The sequence below is a fragment of the Pseudopodoces humilis genome, chromosome 18 (genome assembly GCF_049639895.1).
Source record: "Pseudopodoces humilis isolate 2021_Gansu_Grassland_sample_001 chromosome 18, ASM4963989v1, whole genome shotgun sequence".
In the NCBI taxonomy this organism is placed as follows: domain Eukaryota; kingdom Metazoa; phylum Chordata; class Aves; order Passeriformes; family Paridae; genus Pseudopodoces; species Pseudopodoces humilis.
The window spans coordinates 6,929,435-6,949,182 of NC_142217.1; the positions used below are offsets into that span (position 1 = coordinate 6,929,435).

General features: G+C 46.5%; 1 protein-coding gene across 3 annotated transcripts in view; it reads right to left on the reverse strand.

Moving 5' to 3' along the window:
- Positions 1 to 36: 36 nt before the first annotated feature.
- Positions 37 to 19,748, reverse strand: part of CARHSP1 (calcium regulated heat stable protein 1) — a 34,901-nt gene continuing 15,189 nt past the window's right edge. For 2 of the 3 annotated variants that reach the window (XM_088064005.1, XM_005522878.3), the window contains exons 2-4: positions 16,870 to 17,062; positions 14,098 to 14,220; positions 37 to 1,746 (exon numbers count right to left, since the gene is read on the reverse strand). In XM_088064005.1, the coding sequence (XP_087920131.1) occupies positions 1,584 to 1,746; positions 14,098 to 14,220; positions 16,870 to 17,042 (459 nt within the window). In that variant the 5' untranslated portion in view covers positions 17,043 to 17,062 and the 3' untranslated portion in view covers positions 37 to 1,583. Of the gene's footprint in view, positions 1,747 to 14,097; positions 14,221 to 16,869; positions 17,063 to 17,158; positions 17,433 to 19,748 lie in introns of those variants that run through there. The other variant, XM_014252479.2, reaches the window with a different exon arrangement.

The following is a 19,748-nucleotide window of genomic DNA, read 5'->3' on the forward strand; positions in this document are numbered from 1 at the left end:
CAGCACCAGCTACCCAGGGAGCAGACTGGAAACACATTAAAGCACTGAAATGGTTTCATTTATTGTAAAGAAAGCAGGGGCTGATACTCCAACAAGCTGCACAGTGATAAACCCACCGCTACCAAGGCTTATGGGTCATAAAAAACAAAACCAAACCCAAACCCCACGACACCATGGTGTAACACAGGTACAGCTAAGGGAAACAAGCCAGCACAGCAGTTCCTGACCCCACACCCCTGTGCTGTCACCACATCACACCTGGGAACAGACCAGCTGCTGTGAAAGGCTCAGGACAGGTCCTGACAGCAAGCACCTCTTGGTGAAGCTCCAAATACACAACTGAAGCTACACTGTTCTATACAACTAACAAGAGTTGTGCCTTTTTTTTTTTTCTTTTATTTGCAAAGTCAATAAAAATCCACTGTTAGAAACATAACAGAGAAAAATGCTTCATTTGAAAAAAAAAAAAAAATATGTGGAAGGCAAACAGGAACAAAACCAATTTAGCAGCAGCACTACAACAGCATGAAGAGTCTGGGGAAGGGCGGCCCTATCACATCCTACCAAGCAAGTTTGCCAGGGAAACAGATGCAGAATCTACTTCAAGACAGCTGAGCCTGTTGAGTAACTCACACAGTATTTAATACACAGCAGATGGGCAGCACACACCTGCTGTGCAGCAGTGCAGGGTCCTGCCTGCCCAGTGGCACACCATGGCAGCCAGCTGGATGCAGTCTAGAAGGCAAATCTTCAGCCTTGTCAAAATTCAGACACAGTCAGAGGCTATGAAGTATCCACTACAGCTCTACAGTATTCTACCACTTACCTTGAAGCAAATTCAAATTTGGGATGGATTGTTTTGTTTGTTTTTTTGTTTGTTTTTTTTTAATACTGGCCTATAAAATCTGTTGCTAATCAACCATCAAGGCACCTAAGTAAATTCACAAACAACCCCAGCTTTACCAGTACAACACAGTTTCCACACCTGTGCAGCCCCACCATTTGTGGTGGTGCACCTGATGGGCACTGGAGCACAATCACCTGCCGGAGATTTTCCACCCTGTGGCAGCTGCTCTGTTTGTGAACTTCCTTCCATGAGGAAAACAAATCAGCAATGAACACCTCTGTCTGTCAGGCCAGGGCATTCAGGCACTGTTATCAGAAATAAAGGTCCTGCAGCCCTAGAAGAGCAGCCCAAGGGAACACAGGACTCAGAGTTGTGCTTGACCATCTGCACTAGAAGAGCTCTCCTTGAAACCTCTCCCCCCCTCCCCTGGGCATTTCCTGGAATCGGTTCACAAGACAAAAGAAAACCCAAACCTCCCCTCCTCCACCAAGCACACAAACTAGGTCTCTTTAGATACATTTCTTGTAAACACATTATGCTAGATTTTTTTCATTAGCTTCTGAATTGCCTTTTTTTTTTTTTTTTTTTTTTTTTTTTAAATCAGGCCAGCTGTAAAAAACGGTAATTTTGGCCTGTTTTATTGACAATGCAGTATTTCCTCACACACAATATTCTTCAGCCAGGTCCTGCAGCCAGTTGTTGAGCAGAGCCCAACAGCCACGTTCCAGGGGACACCTCAGGAGCTGATGACGTGCCCCGACCACGTCTCGTGCTTGGTGCCAGGGGCCAGGTGAGTGATCACCACCTCCACTGCCTGCAGCTTCTCGTTCTTGGGAGGGATGGTGCACATCTTGTAGGTGACCTCGTCGCCTGCCACGGGAACGTACTCGCCTTCAATGCTGGGGAGGAAAGCTCCAGTTAGTCATGAATCACATAAACACCCCTTCTCCTCTGCAACTCACTGAAATTTTTATCATAATTGTTATTTTACATGCTCAAAGTGCTTCACAGGGATTTTATAGAGCCTGTCATCCGTCAAAGTATGAGGTTGATTTTGGTTGTCTTGCAGTGAAATCCTATGAAAATACTATAAACAGCACCATCACCCTAAAAAATTAACCAACAGGAAGTACAAAATAAAACCCAAAGAACCCCACAAAAATCCCCACTCTAATTTGCCTTAAAGAATACTCAGGTGAGCCCAGGCCTGGACTGAGAACTGTGCACCAACACCTCACTTGCAACAGCACTAGAGGGCAGGGCTGCCACTGACTTTGGGGATATGGGTTTTAAACTAAAGAAAGTTGATCTTTTTGGTCATTTTTCCCCCCCTTCTCACTTAAGCTTTTGAGGTTTCAGTTTGTGGTTTTTTTCCTTTTTTCTTAAAAAGAATTGTACCATGTAATGGCAAGATTTTACCCTTAGGTTACTCCACCATAACACAGTTTGTGGTACAAAATAAAAAAAGAGCCAGAGTGAGATATGGTATCAAGTATTTCAAAATTACTTGCTGTGAGAAAAGAGAGTTCTGCTATCCTGATGTGTCAGCCTGCAGAAACACTCACCCAGCCCTCAGGGAGATTTCCAGGAGGCTCCTGGCTGGCCTTTCCCAGAGTGGTGCCCAGGGATGCTGGCAGACCTGCACTGTGCATCTGCTGCTGCACATGAGGCCGTGTTTGGAACCAGTGGGAGATGCCTGAAGAAAGGGCTCTCCCTTCAGAACAAGGTGCTGATGAAACAGAGAGCTGCAAGCAGCCCTCCTCAGCTCCAACCCTCTGTTTGAGCTTTGTAATAAAAATCCCAGCATGTGCCAGTGAGCACTGGCAGAGATTCCTCCCTCCTGCACTGCCATTCTTTAAATAAACCAACACAAGCCCATGTTCAGCTTCCCCTGCCCTGACAGCAGCCTAGGCTCTACATTTCTCACTGGAGGTTCTGTGTTTCTCAGCAGTATCTGTATTTGGGAACAGATCAACACTAATAACAAATTCTGCTGGATGCCTAATTGGTGTGACTTGCTTGTGAACTCCTGCTGTTACACTGGAGGTAAGATTTGGGTCCAGGAAAGAAAAAAAAAGTGGTCTAGGTCAGAAGTTTGTAGTGCACCACTGAATTTGGTATTTGCCTACTCTGGGAGCATGCTCACCCCACCCAGGAATTTACCCCATGTTTCTGCTTATAGCAGGGATCTCAGATTTTAGCAGTGCCCTTTATATCCACTCTCATTTTGTGACCCATTATTCTCATGGCTTTTCTATGGCAGGAAAGGCTGGCAGGACTGATAGGAGGTAAATACACTGGCCCCTACTGCCAGTCCTAACCCCTCATCAGAGTTTGCTTCTCACAGTTCTGCAAAACTTCTCCAGCTTCATCTCCAGCACTGCCTCTCCCCAACCCTTCCCCCTCTGGGGCTCCTGTCTGACTCCTGCCCTGCAAGTGCTGCTCAGGGAGCTGGTGCCAGGCTGTGGGGAAGCAGGAGCAGCCCAAACCCAGGGACAGCACAGGGTGACCAGATGTGTATAAGGGAAGCTAAAAATGACCCCTAAATCAAGACTTCTCCCACGGGAAATTCAAAAGAAAAGTCATTGTTTGCTAACTGATTGTATCAACATGATATTGAAAATGCTCCTGTATCTAAATATTAATCTAAAACCTGCTATGAGGAGTTAAAGGCATTCCCAAGGCCTGTGGCCTGAAATGTATGTCCTTCAAACTTTATTTCCCTGGAAATACCTCTACTCCAGAGCTGCCTGTGACTGGGCAATCAGACTCAGGGGGGCATGTCCTAAGCTGCACCCTTCAGAGCAGGGCCTGGGAAAATGGGAGTAAATTGAAGGCAGAAGAAATATTTACAGAAAAATCAAGTTAAAGCCCCCTTCATCAGACCTGACAGCCCTTTCCAACCCACGCAGGCTGATCCAAATGACCTTTATTTGCTTCCAAAGTCTCCAGCCCATCCTGTCAGCCAGCCCTGAATCACACTGGACAGGCTCCCTTCGAGCTCCCACATCTGACCTTTGTTGTGCCTGTCCTCTCCACTTACTGCCTCTGTTTATGCCCCACTTCCCCCAGTTCCAAGAGGTTTAAGATCCTTTCAGGTGTGAAGGGATTGCACAGCCAACCCTTGCTGTCCTTCCAGGAGCAGAAATGAATTTACCTTTCCTAGTGCCAAAGGAATTTCCCACCAAAGACCCAGAAGTTTACCCTGACTCTGCAACAGCAGATTTGCAGCAAGGATGTACTGGAACCTGATGAGGGGACATACAGTCCTGAGAAGAGACACAGGAAAGGGTTGAAAGGGTCAAACAACAAGTAAAAATAGGAATGGCATATAAAAAGAAAAATGACATCACCTTTACTACTTAAATCTCTTGAATCTTGAGGAACCTTGATCCTTTGTTGCAAAAACAAAAATATAAAAAAAATAAAAAAAATTAAAAATTTAAAAAAATTTAAAAATAAAAAAATAAAAAAAATTAAAAAGTTGCTATAGAGTTAATCCCACTAAAAATGAAAGCAGCATCTCCCCTTGGTGCTGCAGGCACCCAGTGCAGAGCCCCAGGCCCCGGCAGGGAGCAGGAACACATCACCACTGCACAGCCACCAAACCAAACGGATGCCCTGCCCAGGAAGGGATCTCAGGTTTGGCTGAAACATCTATTTTTTTTTTTTTTTAGCAAACAGGAACCTCACATGTTTTTTAAAACCTCCTGTAAAACAGGATAAGCCACAGTTAGTAAAATAAACATTTGAAATCTGCAGAAGTAGGTAAATGTGGCTAAAGCAAAAGGAAAGTGGATTTTCAGTCTCCTGAAGCACCAATACAAAAAAGCTTTAAGCACCTGAAAAATGGAGATAAATTAGGTGTCGCTTGAATATTCAAAATCAAGTGAGGAAGAAGTACAGCTTGAGCATTATAAAAGATGTGTGTTTTGTTAGGATACATTTTGTTTAAAATTGAAATATGAACATGTAGCTGGACAGGTTCTGGCAAGATGTGTGTTGCAGGGTACACAGGTAACAAAGTGATTCTGGTTTTCCAAGAAATAAGAGCAAATGGATCAGTACACACAGAACATGATCAGTGTAGAGCACACTGCAGCCAGGGAGAGGAGAAGCAAAGGCCCAGACTGCAGGACACACTCAGCTGTCACTGAAAGCCACCACATCCCTCAGCCCTTGGGAGGTCACTGTTTGGGGCACTGCCTATGTAGCCCTTGGTCTGCCAAAGAAAAAGAAAAAAAACTAAAATATTTGTTGACCCACATTTCTTATGCTGAATCATGAGGTTAAATACTCATGTTCCTTCTATTGAACAGATGAGATTATCCCCAGAACCTGCAGAGCCCTAAGCAATACCCAGAAAGGTGCACTTTTCTCTGCTAGAGAGCATTTCTTGCAGGGCTGAGCATTATGCTGACAGCATCAGATCCTTTCTTGGTTTCATTACTTATCCAAGCTGACTGGAGCTTGTGATAAAACCTCATTCAACCCCAGCATGGCTTCATCTGATCCCTACTTTGTTCTCTTTCCTCATTTGTTGAGGTGACCCTACCCCACCAAGCACTGCTGTGTACAAGGGGTGTGGTCACACAAACATCTCCATTTTCTGCTTTTGGCCTTTAAACTTTCCTCCCACAGATCAGACATTCTTTTGTCTCCTGCAGATCTGTGATCACTAGTTATTCCCGGTGCCAAACAAATATGAGATCATTAGCTCACTGCCCCCAGAGCACACGAAAAGCAAGGGGACAAAGGTCCTGCTCTGCAGCCTGACTAGACCTGTGAGTGAACAGCCTTCCCTGGGCAGTGTTTGCCACCAAAAGCTGCTGCTGGGACAGGCACAGACTGACTGCAGCCCTGCTGTCACTACATGTGAGGCTTGGAAGCAGAAACAAATCCAGACTGTGCAGCGCTTCTGGTGGCATCCAGAAAGAACAATATGATGGCACTGGAGAGGTGAGGAGATGGTGGCACTGGAGGCAGAGCCTCCACAGGGGGAAGGTCCTCCTCCAGCAGGAAGCAATTGCCTTAAGCACTGGGCAGGAACCGAACTGGAAAAGATCAGAGAGAGTAAACAGAGCTCTTGGAACAGATTCAGCCTAAAACAGACACTCTGTAAACAATGTAAGGTACCTGGAAAATTTGATAAAGGAAGTTAAACATGGTCTTTTTTGATGTTACATATTGATTAAATAATTTTAGAGCTGTATTTTTTACTTTCACCCCACATATATATTCAATGTTGATCTAGAGGAACGTGGAGGTTTCCACTGTTATTTGAAATATTGGAGTGCACTTTCAGTTCAAAATAATGAATATCTACATACCCAGGAATCTTAAGACACTTCAACAACTTCAAATTCAAGCTAAAAACAGGAAATGCTTCCCTGATGTCAGAGAGAGACACAATAGAGTGAGTTTTAGATTACCCAGCAACTCCCATTTCCCAGCTCAGCGCCAGTCTGGTATGGTGGAGCATTTTATCCTGCACTATTTTTAGGGAACTGGGAGGTTATTAGGAAATTACCTAAATAAGGAATGTTCTAGCTCTTTCTTCTCACAGCTGCTATTCATATTCCAGGGCTCTACTTAAACCTCTTGGGACAAAGCCAAAGTCACGTGGAAACATTTTGGAATGAGAGTTTCCAGTGAATTCTGAGCCTTGCTGGTCACCAGGCCTGCCATGGATGACACCATGGAGCACTTCCATGGGTCACTGGGCTCTATTACTCATGGGCTTCTTAAAGTTCATTTAACACCTCAACATTTGTCTCAAGAAACCTGACAGCAAGATACAACAGAAGAAAGAACCATTGTGAGTTACTAATCCCAAATGCCCTCCCATGCAATTCCTGTGCAAGCCAACAGCCCCAGCACCCACCAGCAAAGCCAGCAGTGACCTCATGGAGCTGGCTGGCAGGAGCAGAGCTGCCTCTCCCCAGTCACAGACAAGTGTAAAGAGGCTCAGGCACTGAAGAATCCCAGCAGTTAATACCCAAGCTCTCTCCAGGATTGCCCTGGGCCCTGTGCTGTTGCAGTGAAAACTTCCCCGGAGCTGCACTTCTCTCCCAGTCCCGTGGATGCACCATCCCCTTGCCCAGTTCTCCATTGGCTCATGGTGTTTGAATCCCCATTCAGGGACAGTGATGGCTCCAGGTCTACTTCCAGCAGCTGACTGAAGCCCAGGCAGCACAGCACACCCCATGAGGAAGAGCAGGAGAGGGCTTTCCAAGGATGCCTACGTGGGCTGAGTCAAAGAGAGAGAAGACACCTGATCCTGCAAGCACCCAGCCTGGATGCCATCACAATCCCACCAACTGTGGATCTGGAAAGCAAAGCCCAGGGCAGTCACCTCCTGTGCCCAGTGAGTACAAAGAGCCCCCACCCTCCACTGTCTGCAGTGCCCACAGCCTGGCTGATGGAGTGCCAGCCTTGGCTCTGACCCATGGCAGTTTTATCATTTAGGGGAAAATTCTGGGAAGACCTGGCTGCAATAATGACCACAGCAACCTGACTCTCCTGCATGCACCACTGCAAAGTGAGTTTTCTCAGCCAACTGGAGGGGGGTGGTTGGAGAACCCTTAGGAAAAGGATTATCCGTGTTCCATTCATTTCCAAACCCTTCTCAAGAAAGATCCAGAATTCTGCTGCAAACCCCTCTCAATAAAGATCTGGAATTCTGCTGCCTCTCCTTCCTGCCCCAGATAATCTACTTATTTCAGACACTTCACCCTGCAAAGCATTAGAAAGGAGCACATCAGGAAGGATGTTTGCTGTCCAAAGCAGCAAGTCATCCCGTGTTTTGAAGGCAATCAGAAACCAGAGCAGCTGGTTGCAGTCTGAAAAAACTGTTTTGCTGGTAGTTCACAGAAAAGCCAGAGGCCAGAGAAGTTTGTTGTCTCAGCTCAGATTCAGGTCTCAGATCACTTAGAATTATCAGGAAATTTCCAACCCAATTTCCACTCTGCCAGAGGAACAACACCACAGAGAAGCCAGGTGAAGTGGCATTAATGCTTGCACCAAACAGTGGTCTGGCAGAAAATCAGAGGAAAGGAAGGAGCATGAAAAGATGATCTCTCCATGGACACAAATAACTCAGAGCCAGCTCCTGGGTGCAGCAGGGACACAGCTGGGTTCTTCCTGCAGGAAGATGCAGCTGCCAGAACATCTCCAGCACAGCCAGCAGCTGGAATGCAGCAGCAGAATGGGACCATCCCCACCTGGAGCCCAGCCAGAGCCCTCAAGTGTTCAGCACTGCTGAGTTACAGACACTGGAGACATAACCCGAGATCACACCACAGTGCACAAGTGAAGCTCAGGATCTCCCTGGGGACCCAGAGGTGCTGTGTGTCAGGGACCCAGGGGAAGCACAGCATCAATTCCAGAGCCATCATTACCCACAGGGTCAGGAATCCAGCCTGAAGGACAGCCTGAAGGCCTCTCTGCAATGCAGCATTTTCCCCCTCAGAGCCAAGTGCTGGCAAACTGCAGAAAACCCACAAGCACTGCACGTTTTTTCCTCTTTCATTATATATGCTGCTTTTGCAAAATAAAATCTTTAAAAAAAGCCAAGAGGGTGGTCATTCATCCGTCACTGCTCTCTGGTGAGCCACCTCCTTGCCTTGCCCTTGCAGGTACACAGCTTCAGGCCAAAGCCCAGATAAATGCAAAAGCCTGGAGCACAAACCAGTCTCCATCGTGTGCCCACTCCCAAATGCACTGGGGAAGCAGAAGGCAGGGTGCAGTGCTCTAATGCACAAGACTTGATCTGCCGCTGCAGGTTCCCCACCTCCCATCCCATCCCTCAGCACCCAGCTGGGAAGGGAAGCTGATGGGAATGCTGTCTGTACAGCCAGCACTGCAGGCAGCCCACCAGAGCCACTGTGCCAGTGACAGCCACACCAGGAGTGTCTGTGAGAGCTGGCTTGCTCCTAGGGTGGAACACAAGGAGGTGAACTACAGCAGGATAAAGCTCTCACACTGATGCTGTAACACCACCATCAATTTGGTGACAGTAGATCATCTTACAGGCTGCTGGAAATGAAAGCATTAACAGTACATGTCGCTGTTAAAAGTGCAATAATGGGCTTTTTAAAAATTTCACTCCATGCACATGAATTTTCCTTTGTTTCTTGCTTTCTAGAGATGTTATCTGGAATTACTATCTCAGCAGCTCCTCTGCCTCCATGCTTGCCAGCTAGAGGTTCATATTCACTACAGTTAGCACATTTTGTGTTTGTTCTAGAGAGGGGTGAAGTATGAATCTGAGAAAAACAAAACCTCATCACACCAAAGAGCCGTGACATTTCCTTAGCACAACTATTTATACCTAGTTGAGAACTGTCTGCAGTAAGCAAAGGAAGCAGGACTCACTTGTACCCAATCGGTTAAAAAGGAGAAGTGGCTCCACACAAGTGTTATCAAACACCAAAACAAATCATCTCTGCAGCCTTCAGAGCCACTCATTAAAACAAAGCCAGGCAGACAAAAAGCACCTTCCAAAAGCTGTGCTGCCATGCAGGCAGACCTGTCAGGCTGGAGAGCTGGGCAGAGAGCAGCCCCCAGAGCCTCAGCAAGGGCCAGTGCAGGCTGCTGCAGCTGGGGAGGGATAACCCTGAACGGGCTGGGGCTGACCCCTGGAGAGCAGAGAAAAACCTCGGGCTACTGCTGGGTGACAAGTGACCATGAGGCAGCAGTGTGTCCTGGGGGCCAGTGGGAGCCTGGGATGCACGGGAAGAGTGTGGCCAGCGGGTCAGGGAGGTGAACCTGCCCTCTGCTCAGCCCTCAGAGGCACATCTGCAGGGCTGGGTCCAGCTCTGCATCCTCAGGACAAGAACGACCAAGAGCTACCAGAGAGGGCCCAGCAGAGGCCACAAAGATGGTGAAGGGTCTGCAGCATCTCCTGTGAGGAGAAACTGCAGGAGCTGGGCCCATTTAGTTTGGAGAAGACTGAGAAGGGATCTCATTAGATTTAATTATCTCAAGGGTAGATGCCAAGAGGATGGTGCCAGACTCTTTTCAGTGGTGCCCAGCAACAGAACAAGGAGCAATGGCCATGAACTAAAGCACAACAAGTTCCACCTCATCATGGGGAAGAAATTCTTTATGTTGAAGGTGACTGGAACTGCCCAGGGAGGGGGTGAACTCTCCCTCTCTGGAGACATTCCAAACCCACCTGGATGTGCTCCTATTTAACCTGCTGTAGGTGACCCTGCCTTGGCAGGGCTGTTGGACTGGATGATCTCTAGAGGTTCCTTCCAACCCTAACAATTCTGTGATCATGTATTTCTACCCATATCTCACAAGTCCAACACAATAAAACAGCTTTGTTGCAAGTTCCACTCCCAAAATGTGACTACATGTCCTCAATCATGCAGAGATACACAGAAAATTTTGCAGACACCAAGTGAAGTTTTGAATGATACATTTGACTTTATCTTTGGGCTAATGCTCACTTATAGAAAGGAAATGCCATCCTAAGTGTTGTTAGTATCTTACAAAAAAATAAAGAAATTTACAGGAAACGGGCATCCCATCTTATGGAAGATGTTTTCACTAACTTGTAACCTCACAGCTCCTCAAAGCTTAGGGAAGAAAACTATTTAATTCTTCAAATTAAATATTTATGTTGAAAATCATATTAATCTAAAAGACAGGCAGCTGGTTCCAGTGCTTAAAACCTTCACTAATCATCACAGCTTAGTGATGAACACAGAGGAACAGTCTATCTTGGCAAATCCAAACTGGCATAACCATTTTATCCAAGTTCCTGAAATCCCAGCTTTTGGGAGGAATTCAGGAGAAACAATCTGCTTTCACTTCCCGAGTAGATGCCTATACCACACTGAGAGAGTGAACAGACTAAGACCTCTCTCACATCCAGATTTAACTGAATAAATAGGTGGAAAGAATCACTTGATAAACACAAAATTCACAGTGTGCAAACCAGGGTCACTGGAGTCCCCTGAGCCACAGGCCTGGTTACAGAACACTGCCACAAAAAGCAATTCCAGTTAATAAAGAACAATCTATCAAATTCACTGTGAAATAAACTGAAATGAAAGGCATTACTAATTTGTCCTTCTACTGTTGCCTTGCATCAGAATTAAGACAGTGATACCATCAACCTCCAGCACTAAAAGCTGTTTCCAACAACTCGTATATACTCCAAATAATTAAAGAACACAATGTGCTGAAACCTTCGGTACTTCAATAATAGCACTTTTCACTAACAGGTTGAGGCAGAAACATCAGCTATTTTTGAACTGAAGCTCTAAGACAGTACCTACATGTGAAACATTTAAAACAGTGGCCCATTCTTGGTACAATAGAAAAACTGCTGTTGACTTCAAGAGAGCAGAATTGACCTAGAGAGGCTGTAAATCCACAGAACACTTTGGTCCTACAAAATCTAATTAGGTCTAAAATGACCTAACCTTGCTAAGATGTTTCTGAAAGAAGGAAAAGAGTCTTTGAATACAGTTTCTACAGGCAGAAGGGCATGGTTTGCATGCTGTGGAGAAGGGAGGAGCAGTGAAGGTCCATACTGAAAGCCAGCTCAGTTAGAAGGGCTCAGAACCAGGCCTGTTGGTGGCAGGAAGAGATTGCCCAGGGAGGCAGTGGACCCTCAGCTCAGGAATCACCAAGCTGGGTTGGGCAAAGCCTCTGCCAGAAAGGCACAGGTGCCTCCCAGCAGTGCAGGGCACAGGAGATCCCCTCCAGCCTCCCCCTGCTGCTGTGCTGCAGGGCTGGCAGAGCACTGTGCACAGCACATGGAGCCTCTCCTGCTGGCAGCTCTGGATTGAAATGACCTGGCTGAGAGCAGGAGCTGGGCTGTCCCGTGGGTGGGCACTGGGCTGGGAGCTGGCTCAGGCTGAAGGGATCCCCCTGCCCACAGAGCAGCTCTGCCCCTCTCAGCCCTCACCTGCTCCAGCTTCCCCACACAAGGGTGGGTGAGGCTGGCGGAGCAGAGAACCTCCTGCATCAGCAGAACAAACACGCTGAAAACACCTCAGGAAGGGTGGCTGGCCATAAAGCTCTCCAGCCTTTGGTGACTCGTTCAGGGGTGCTTTAGGATGGAGGCAGTGGGTGGTGGGAAGGGGAGGGCAGCACACACACTGGGGGCACGGTTACTCAAATGCAGCTTATCGATGGCTCCCAGTCACAGCAGCCTGAGAGCAGATGGGATCAATACACCAACAGCACCGCCCACGAGAGGGACTCCTGTCACTGGGGCCTCGCACAGAGCGCACAAATCACAGCACACACGGCTATTTCTGTCGTGTCATTCGGGACTGCAGCACAGGAGACATATGGGAGCCTTAAACAGAACAGAAAAACATCACTGGAGTTTCTACTGACTGGAGGGGAACTGAGGGCAGGAACACCTTGTGCACCCAGAATCAAGTCCTGGGTTTGGGCCAAGACAGAAAGATGTGCTGGGCCATAGGATAGGAACCTGAAACAGCAGTTCACGTTTTGTGCAGACAAACAAAACAGCAATCCCAATCAAAAAGTAATCTCCAGGTTTTTAAAAATATTAATTTCATATAACTGAAGAAAATTTTACTGAACTAATTGGAAGAGAAAATGTACAGGGGAAAAAAAAAAAAACAAGACTGAAAATAGACAGTTCTTTAAAAGGAATTCATTAGAAGGCTGAAAATTCATTTTTCTGTGAGAAGGCTGCTGTAACTAAACCCCTGCTGATCAGTAACTGTAGAGGTCAGACTAGATGTTCACAGTTAAGTTTTTTTAATTGTGACATAGGAAATGCTATTTTTAAGTTATTCAGGAAATGAGGAGAAATAGTGCATTTGCATTAGACAAAAGAGAAAGGAGATATTAAATGACACTTCCTTGGGTTGAACACAAGTCAGACCACTGAGCCTTTTTGCACCCATGAGCCCTAGAAAGCTTTGGGTTATCAATGCCCACAGTGCAGTAACATTCCAGAAACCTGGAGGAAAACCAAGTGCTCCTTCTCCAAGGACACGTGCTGCACACCCAACCAGGAAAGACAGCTGGGGCAATGTGAGTAGGTTTGGTAAGGCTTTTGTTGACTTACCACTGGATAACTACTCTGAACAAATAAGGATTGTACAGTTTCAATACTGTGAACAATAGGTGAAATAAAACTGGTGATAGATCTAGAAGAAGTTACAGGAGAATAAACATCGAGCAGCCTTAACACACACGCTCAGAGACCGACAGCCCCAACACTGGTCAACACCTGAAACTAGGAGCAAATACTAAAATTGCCCATTAAACCTTGCAGATTAGCCAAGCCATGAACACTGAGGGCAGAGCAGGCACGGGGTGTGCTGGGGATTCCTGTCCCAGTGGGATGTGCTGCTCTGCAACCAAACCAGGAGTCAACCACATCCAGGAATCAGGAATGCAAACACAGCTGGGAATGCCAGGCTGGACCTGGGACTGCACCAAACTGAGGTCACAGCAGGTAAGCAACTCTGCAGAGACTGGGGATAAAGGGCTAATGCGATTATGGGATGTACAGAAAGAGAAACAGCAGAACTGGAGGAGATTTTGTCTCCTTACACTGAAAGTGTGTGTACAGTGTATAGTCTTAAAATTATACTGAAATTCTTCAGTCTCTTTTCTAAGTATGCTGCAGAGACTGGCTTAGACTGGAGAAAAATTCTCAGCAAGGGACTTAAAAAGTTTTATCTGCTTAATTTATCAAAAGGTAAATTCAGAGGGGGTGGTTCTCTGTGTTCAGGACAAAAAGGGCTGAGGTACTAATGAACCCTTTAACAGAGAAAGCTTTAGCTGTAAACTGCTCACAACCTAAGCTAGATAAATTCAAGGAAGTAATAAAGTGTGACTTTTCTCAACAGTAAAGGCAATTAACCTTTAGTTTAATAATGGTACAAGCAGTGCAAAGCAAAAGTAATGAATTTTCAGTGTTATAAATCTTCACATTAAAACTAGACACTGCATGGAATATTTGATTCAGGTGAAGCAAAGCAAGTTTCTGGGTCTGGGCAAAACTCATAGCCTATTCTAAGAGATTTAAGGATCATCTTCTAGTTTTTAACTTAACGGATTTATAAAACTACAGGAAAAGAACTGCATAATCTATTGCTGCCAGTAACATCTGCATAACCCCTCTTTGCTGGGGTAAGGGTGACAGATTCTGAACCAGTCTTGTGTCTGAAACATCAGAAGGGTTTGGTAATGAAGGTGAAGCAGAGCTCCAGCCCTCCCTGGCCACACACACGACTCACTCCGAGATGTGCACGAAGATGTCGGGCCCTCCGTCGGCGGGGGTGATGAAGCCGTGCCCTTTGGAGCGGCAGAAGCACTTGCAGACCCCTTTGTAGATGGGTCCCTCGGATGCTCTCACCGTGCTGCAGGAGGAAGCACAAGGGGCAGGTCAGAGCTGAAGATGCTCCCGTGGCCAGCAGAGCACACAGGCCAAGCCCTCCCCGGCAGCGAGCACGCTGCTCTGCTCGCTGCTCTGCGCTCACTCACACACACCGCTCTTCTTTTGCCTGAGCCTGTGGCAGGGACACACAGACGATGTTTGCTAGCACTGTCATGCATCAGCTGCCACCCAGAACTCAACTGCTCCATCACTGTGCCAAATTTTCCTCCAGATACCTGAAGGTAAGGATCTTGTGCCTTTGATGAGTTTGGAAGTACCAGTGTGCACCTAAGTGTTGTGCTTCCACAGATTTCACAGAAGGGTGAAGCCCAGCTGTAGCACATAACAGCGAGACTCATGTCTGAACTCCTCCTCCACTGCCATGGGACCTGCACTTTAAAATCAGACACATTTGCAGAGCCACCTTTAGGGTGACTTGCTGCCACCCAAAAAAATGACTAGTCCTTTTGGAAAACTGTGTGGTTAAATCCCTTTCTCTACCAAATACCCAGAGTGCAACTTCCAGGGATTCAAACTCACTCAAGCATTCCATTAATGAAAACCAACTGGTTTAGATGTATTATGTGATTTACTCTGAGCATTGCTAGATCAGAACCTCCTTCATGCCAGGATTATCCAGTAGGTTCCATGTTAGAAGAGGATTTTGGTGCAATTCTTCCAACACAATGACTGTGCAGCCATTTGGTTACATGCATCACAGCAACGTGGATATCACTGTCCCAAAGGTTTAAATTTTACTGAAGTCTAAATAAAATTGTTATTAAAAAAAAAGTGGTAGCAGCTTTGTTCCTTAAATCAAACTAACAATTAAGAAATGCAGCTGAAAGTGCTAAAGAAATAAACCTCCATTAAATCACTACATTTCCAGTTCTATAAAGCTGTCAATACACCTGGCTCCACAAGTGTTTGTTACACAGAAAAGCACTCACTGTCCTAAACAATATATTAAAGTTCAGTTGCATCTTTCAAAGAGATAAGGCACTGTGGGGGATGAGGCCCTCCACTTCCAGTGGACCAAAATTAAATAATCCCACTGAATAATAAACCATTCTGCCTGTCTCATTCATCTCTTCATTCAACTGCTTACCTGGAGCTCCTCTGGTTTAAAGAGGACACACACAAAAAAAAAAAATCAGAGCTATTTTGGTTTTCAGGGCAAACAAATACAGCAAGATTCCTACACTAATTAATGATTAAAGAACTGTGGAAGCCAAATAACAAATTCTTTCTTTTTTGTAAGAACCAGACTAAGATTAACAGCTGAGAAGATTTACAAAGAGTTCATTATTAAAACAGCACTGAAGCAAGCTAGCTTGGACTTGCTTTTCAAGGGCAACCCCAATTATTAAGTCAATTATGTTCCTTTTAGCACTCTACTTCCATCAGGATGTTCAGGGCATTTGAAGGCTTTTGGAAGAAGACTTTTCTTCTGCTCCTCTTCTTTTTTGCCTCATTTTGAATTCAGAAGTAATAATATGAAGCATCAGTGAGACTGTTATTATTTAAATCCTCATGGATAACTCTGGAAGAAAAGAGCTGGATAACACTGCAAGAAGCACAAAGGGAAAAGCACACCAATCAGAGTAAGTGGCCCAAAACAGGCTGGCTGTGGGGCTGAGCTCTTACTGCCACAGCATTCATTCAGCACTGCCAGACCCTCCTCAGACAGAAATAAAAGGCTGTGGCAGAAGCATCACATTGTACCCCGATTCAAAGGCTCTGAGATGAACAAAGAAGCCCACATTGCCTTCTTCAGGTCAGCCCCTCACTGGGAGGCCCCTCACAGGCACTGGGAATCCTTTGCAATGGTCAAACCTGGCCACCCCATCCTCAGCTGCTGCACTGGGGAGAAGTTCCCTTTGGACAGGGCTCACAGGAGCCTGCATAGCACCACGGGACCCCAGGACAGCTCAGGGAAAGCCAGCTCTGCTGAAAGACCACTACCTCAAATAACTAAAAAAAAGCAACAAATGTTACCTTGTTTCATGGAAAACCTTACAGAAAAAAAAACTTTACAGAAAGAGATCAGGTGTCAGATCCTGATAACCAGCATATTCTTTAACAGGTATATTTGAGCAATCTTAAGATGAAGATATGAAAGCTGAATAAGGAAAGGAAACAAGGAAACACTTTCCTCTGCAAAGTGATGGAGTATCCCTAAAATGTAACCTTGATGATGTTAGCACAGGTGTCAGGAGTAAAAACCCTAAAAGTGAGGTCCCAGTGAGGTTTGGTCCAGTGCTTCAGGGGCAGTGAGAAGAGAGACCATGCCAAAAAAAAAAAGGATATGAGAAGGAAACACCAACAGGAACTGGTCCTGGAAGCCACAAGCCAATGTCTGAAGTGAAGCAAAGCTTCAGACAAGGAACTGCATTTTGAAAAATCTTGGTGTATTATCCCTTCCCTGTAAAATTCTTGTCTTAAAAGGGCCAAGAGACTCTGAACACCCTTTACTAAAACAGAACACTGAAAACTATGGGGCATTTGGACTAAAGGTCTAAAGGCCCCAGAACTTACTGGAGAAGAGCACCACAGCAGAGCATCCTCAGCTGCGAGCAGCCCCCCAGCCCAGCCCTGTGCCGTGTCTGGAGGGCAGGACGGCGGTACTCACGCGGAGAAGGTCCTGGTGCGGCGTGTGGGCAGCGGGCTGGGGATCAGGTACCCCCGCATGGGCGACGGAGAGCGCTCCCGGGGACGGCGGCTCTCCGGCAGGTGCAGGGAGCTGGGTGATGGGGGAGAGGCGGGGGACTGCTGCGAGGAGGATGAGGTGGGCTCAGAAGACATTCCTGAGGCCTGAGAAGAGCCTGGAGAAAGGAAGAGATCTGATTTAGCCCCAAAATGGGAATTGTCATAAAAGTCACAAATGCTTGCAATGCCGATTTAGTAAGAACGTGACTCACTTCCTGCAGACGTACACACGGACACGGCTCCGCCACAAGCTCCGTATCGCTGAGTCCATGCTTTGTAAAGTTTATTTATTCTTAAATGTCACAGCTTCTGTCAGCTGTACTAGGAAGCTCCACTGCAAACAGATTACTCCACAACTAATGTATCTGCTCACTCCTGCCTCCCTCACAGGCTCTTGAGGCACAGCTGAGCCCCAGATCAGGTCTTGCTGTGCCCCACACACCTCCCCGACTGATGGGCTTTGAGCACAGGCAGCACAGAGGAGCTCCTGCAGCTGCACACAAACACACATTACAAGAAATGAAGCCCTTGAAGAAGAAATGCTGAGATAAAGCTGCACCTCCACTGCTGCAGGCTGGCTTTGCTGTGTGATCACCACGATAACTTCACTGCTGCTGCTGCTCACTTATTAACACAGCTCCGTCAGCTCATACCACCTTCAGCTTGACTGTGAGAAGGGAATCAGAGGAGTGCTCCTTAATTCCCTTCAGCCTGAGCCAGCCAGCTGATCTGCTCTGCCTGGGACAGGAGCACAGACAAAGCTGGAGGCAGTGGCCAGCCCTGAGGAGGTGACCCCTCGTGCCTGGGGAGATCTGGCAGACCCAGCAATCCCCTTTGAGGAGCTGAGTCCACCAGAGTCTCCCAGCAACTAGGAAACCAATAGTCCACATCTTCATTCAGACCCCCAGCAGCCTCAGGTTTGCTCTTGTTCCAGTCCTACCTTCACCAACAGCAATACACCTCTTATCACACAACAGGCAGAACTCCCAGAATCATGCAAAGAGCAGGGTCAGAAACAGCAGCACTTCCACACACACAAATGCATGGCTTACAGCAGCAGTGGCAGAAATAAGAGAAAATAATCAGCACTGCTCTGGTATTACTATGCAAGTCCCCATCCACACTGAAAGGGGAAAATGATGTGCAAAAATAACCAATAACCCGCTACAATACCAATAACTTCTTACTTAAGAAGACTAAAAATATCTGGTTATCTGGATGAGCTAGGAAAAAAAATTGTGGCGATCTGAATCAAGAAAGTATCATGAAGGCAAGAAAAGCTGCCTTTAAGACCAATAGTTTAACTGAACTGAAATTTCTCATATCCATTATGCACCCTCCTGTTGCCACCCACACTCCCCAGCCCATGAATTATGGAGTGGATCCTTCACATGACATTTGAGAGATGCAGCCTTCTTGTCAATGACAAATCCATATTATTTCTTCCTGAAAATAAAGACTAAAATTAAAAAGGCTTCTTAAGAATGAAGTCACCAGGGAACAAAGGCTTTTGTCTTTAATTGCTCAGGGTGCTCAGAAGATACAAATGAATAGTCAGTCACACTCCCTCCTCTGCCAGCTTGAGCTTTCCTCACTGCTCTCAAGAACAACTCAGCTGAGAACAAAACCCCAGCTTTAGGGATGGCATTTCAAATGTGGATGGTATCTGTCACCCATGAGCTAATGCAGTGTTCAGCTCAGACCAAGATGATAACACCAAAGGGTCGGGATGTTCCAAACTTCCTCCTCCTCAAAATACACCTGCTGTGCTGGCTGGTACAGAGGAAGTCTCAATTTTCTGAAGACCTCTCCTTTGGACACACCTTGCTTTCAAGGAATGTGTTTGACATGGCAGGACCATAGCCCTAGTAAGTCACAGGGAAAACGAGCAAACAATTAAAACCCAATTCTGATAACTCAGCACACACGGGCTGGCCTCCACACCAGTGAAAATGCAGCTTTCAGAATCATTCACTTTCTCTCCTCATCCAAATATAAACCAGCTTGTCAGGTGACAAGCAAAATGCAGAGCATTCACCCATCTACTGCAATACCACCACAGAGTGCCATCCCCTTCCTCAAACAAGGCTAGAGAGGCAGGAGAATTTTCCCTCCTTTCTTTAAAACACAGACAAACCACAAAAATATTTACAAATAGAAAAAAAATAGAAAAAGACTAAATGGAATCAGAAGTGTGCTAACCATATGTTACTGTTCCCATTTATATTATTTTGGTGCCCTCTGTTCAGTAAACACAAAATAAAACAGCGGTGTAGAACATTCAGTACCGTTTCACTGTACAAATACCCTTTTTGTTCTCTGCCCACGGCAAAGGTAGGTGAATAGCCTCGACTCTCATCACTTCTATTGCATGAGCCCTACGTTGTGCTCAGAGCTAAGAGCTGGCCCAAACATGGAGCTGGGTGAGAGCTGACCCAAACACACACAGCTGGAGCACCAGCAGCAGCTGCACTCTCACTGACCCCCAGCAAGCCGGCCAGGGGGATGCAGCCCAGAGGCAGGGGAAGCCTGTGCCCGGGCTGCAGCTCAGTCTGTATGGGCAGCATGTGGCATCTCTGTACAGGAGGGTGCACTGACTCATCCCTCTGCATCCTGGGCTCCTCTGACAATTGGAAAACTCGGGCTCAGCGAGGAGGATGGGAGCCTGAAGGAGCAGGTTTTACCGTGCGCGTAGGGCAGGACGTCAGCGGCTCCTGCCTCCCGCGACCCTCAGCAGAAGATGAGCCCATCTGGACCTTTACAACGACAAAGGTGCAGCTCAGCTATTTCAGTTTGTGCTGG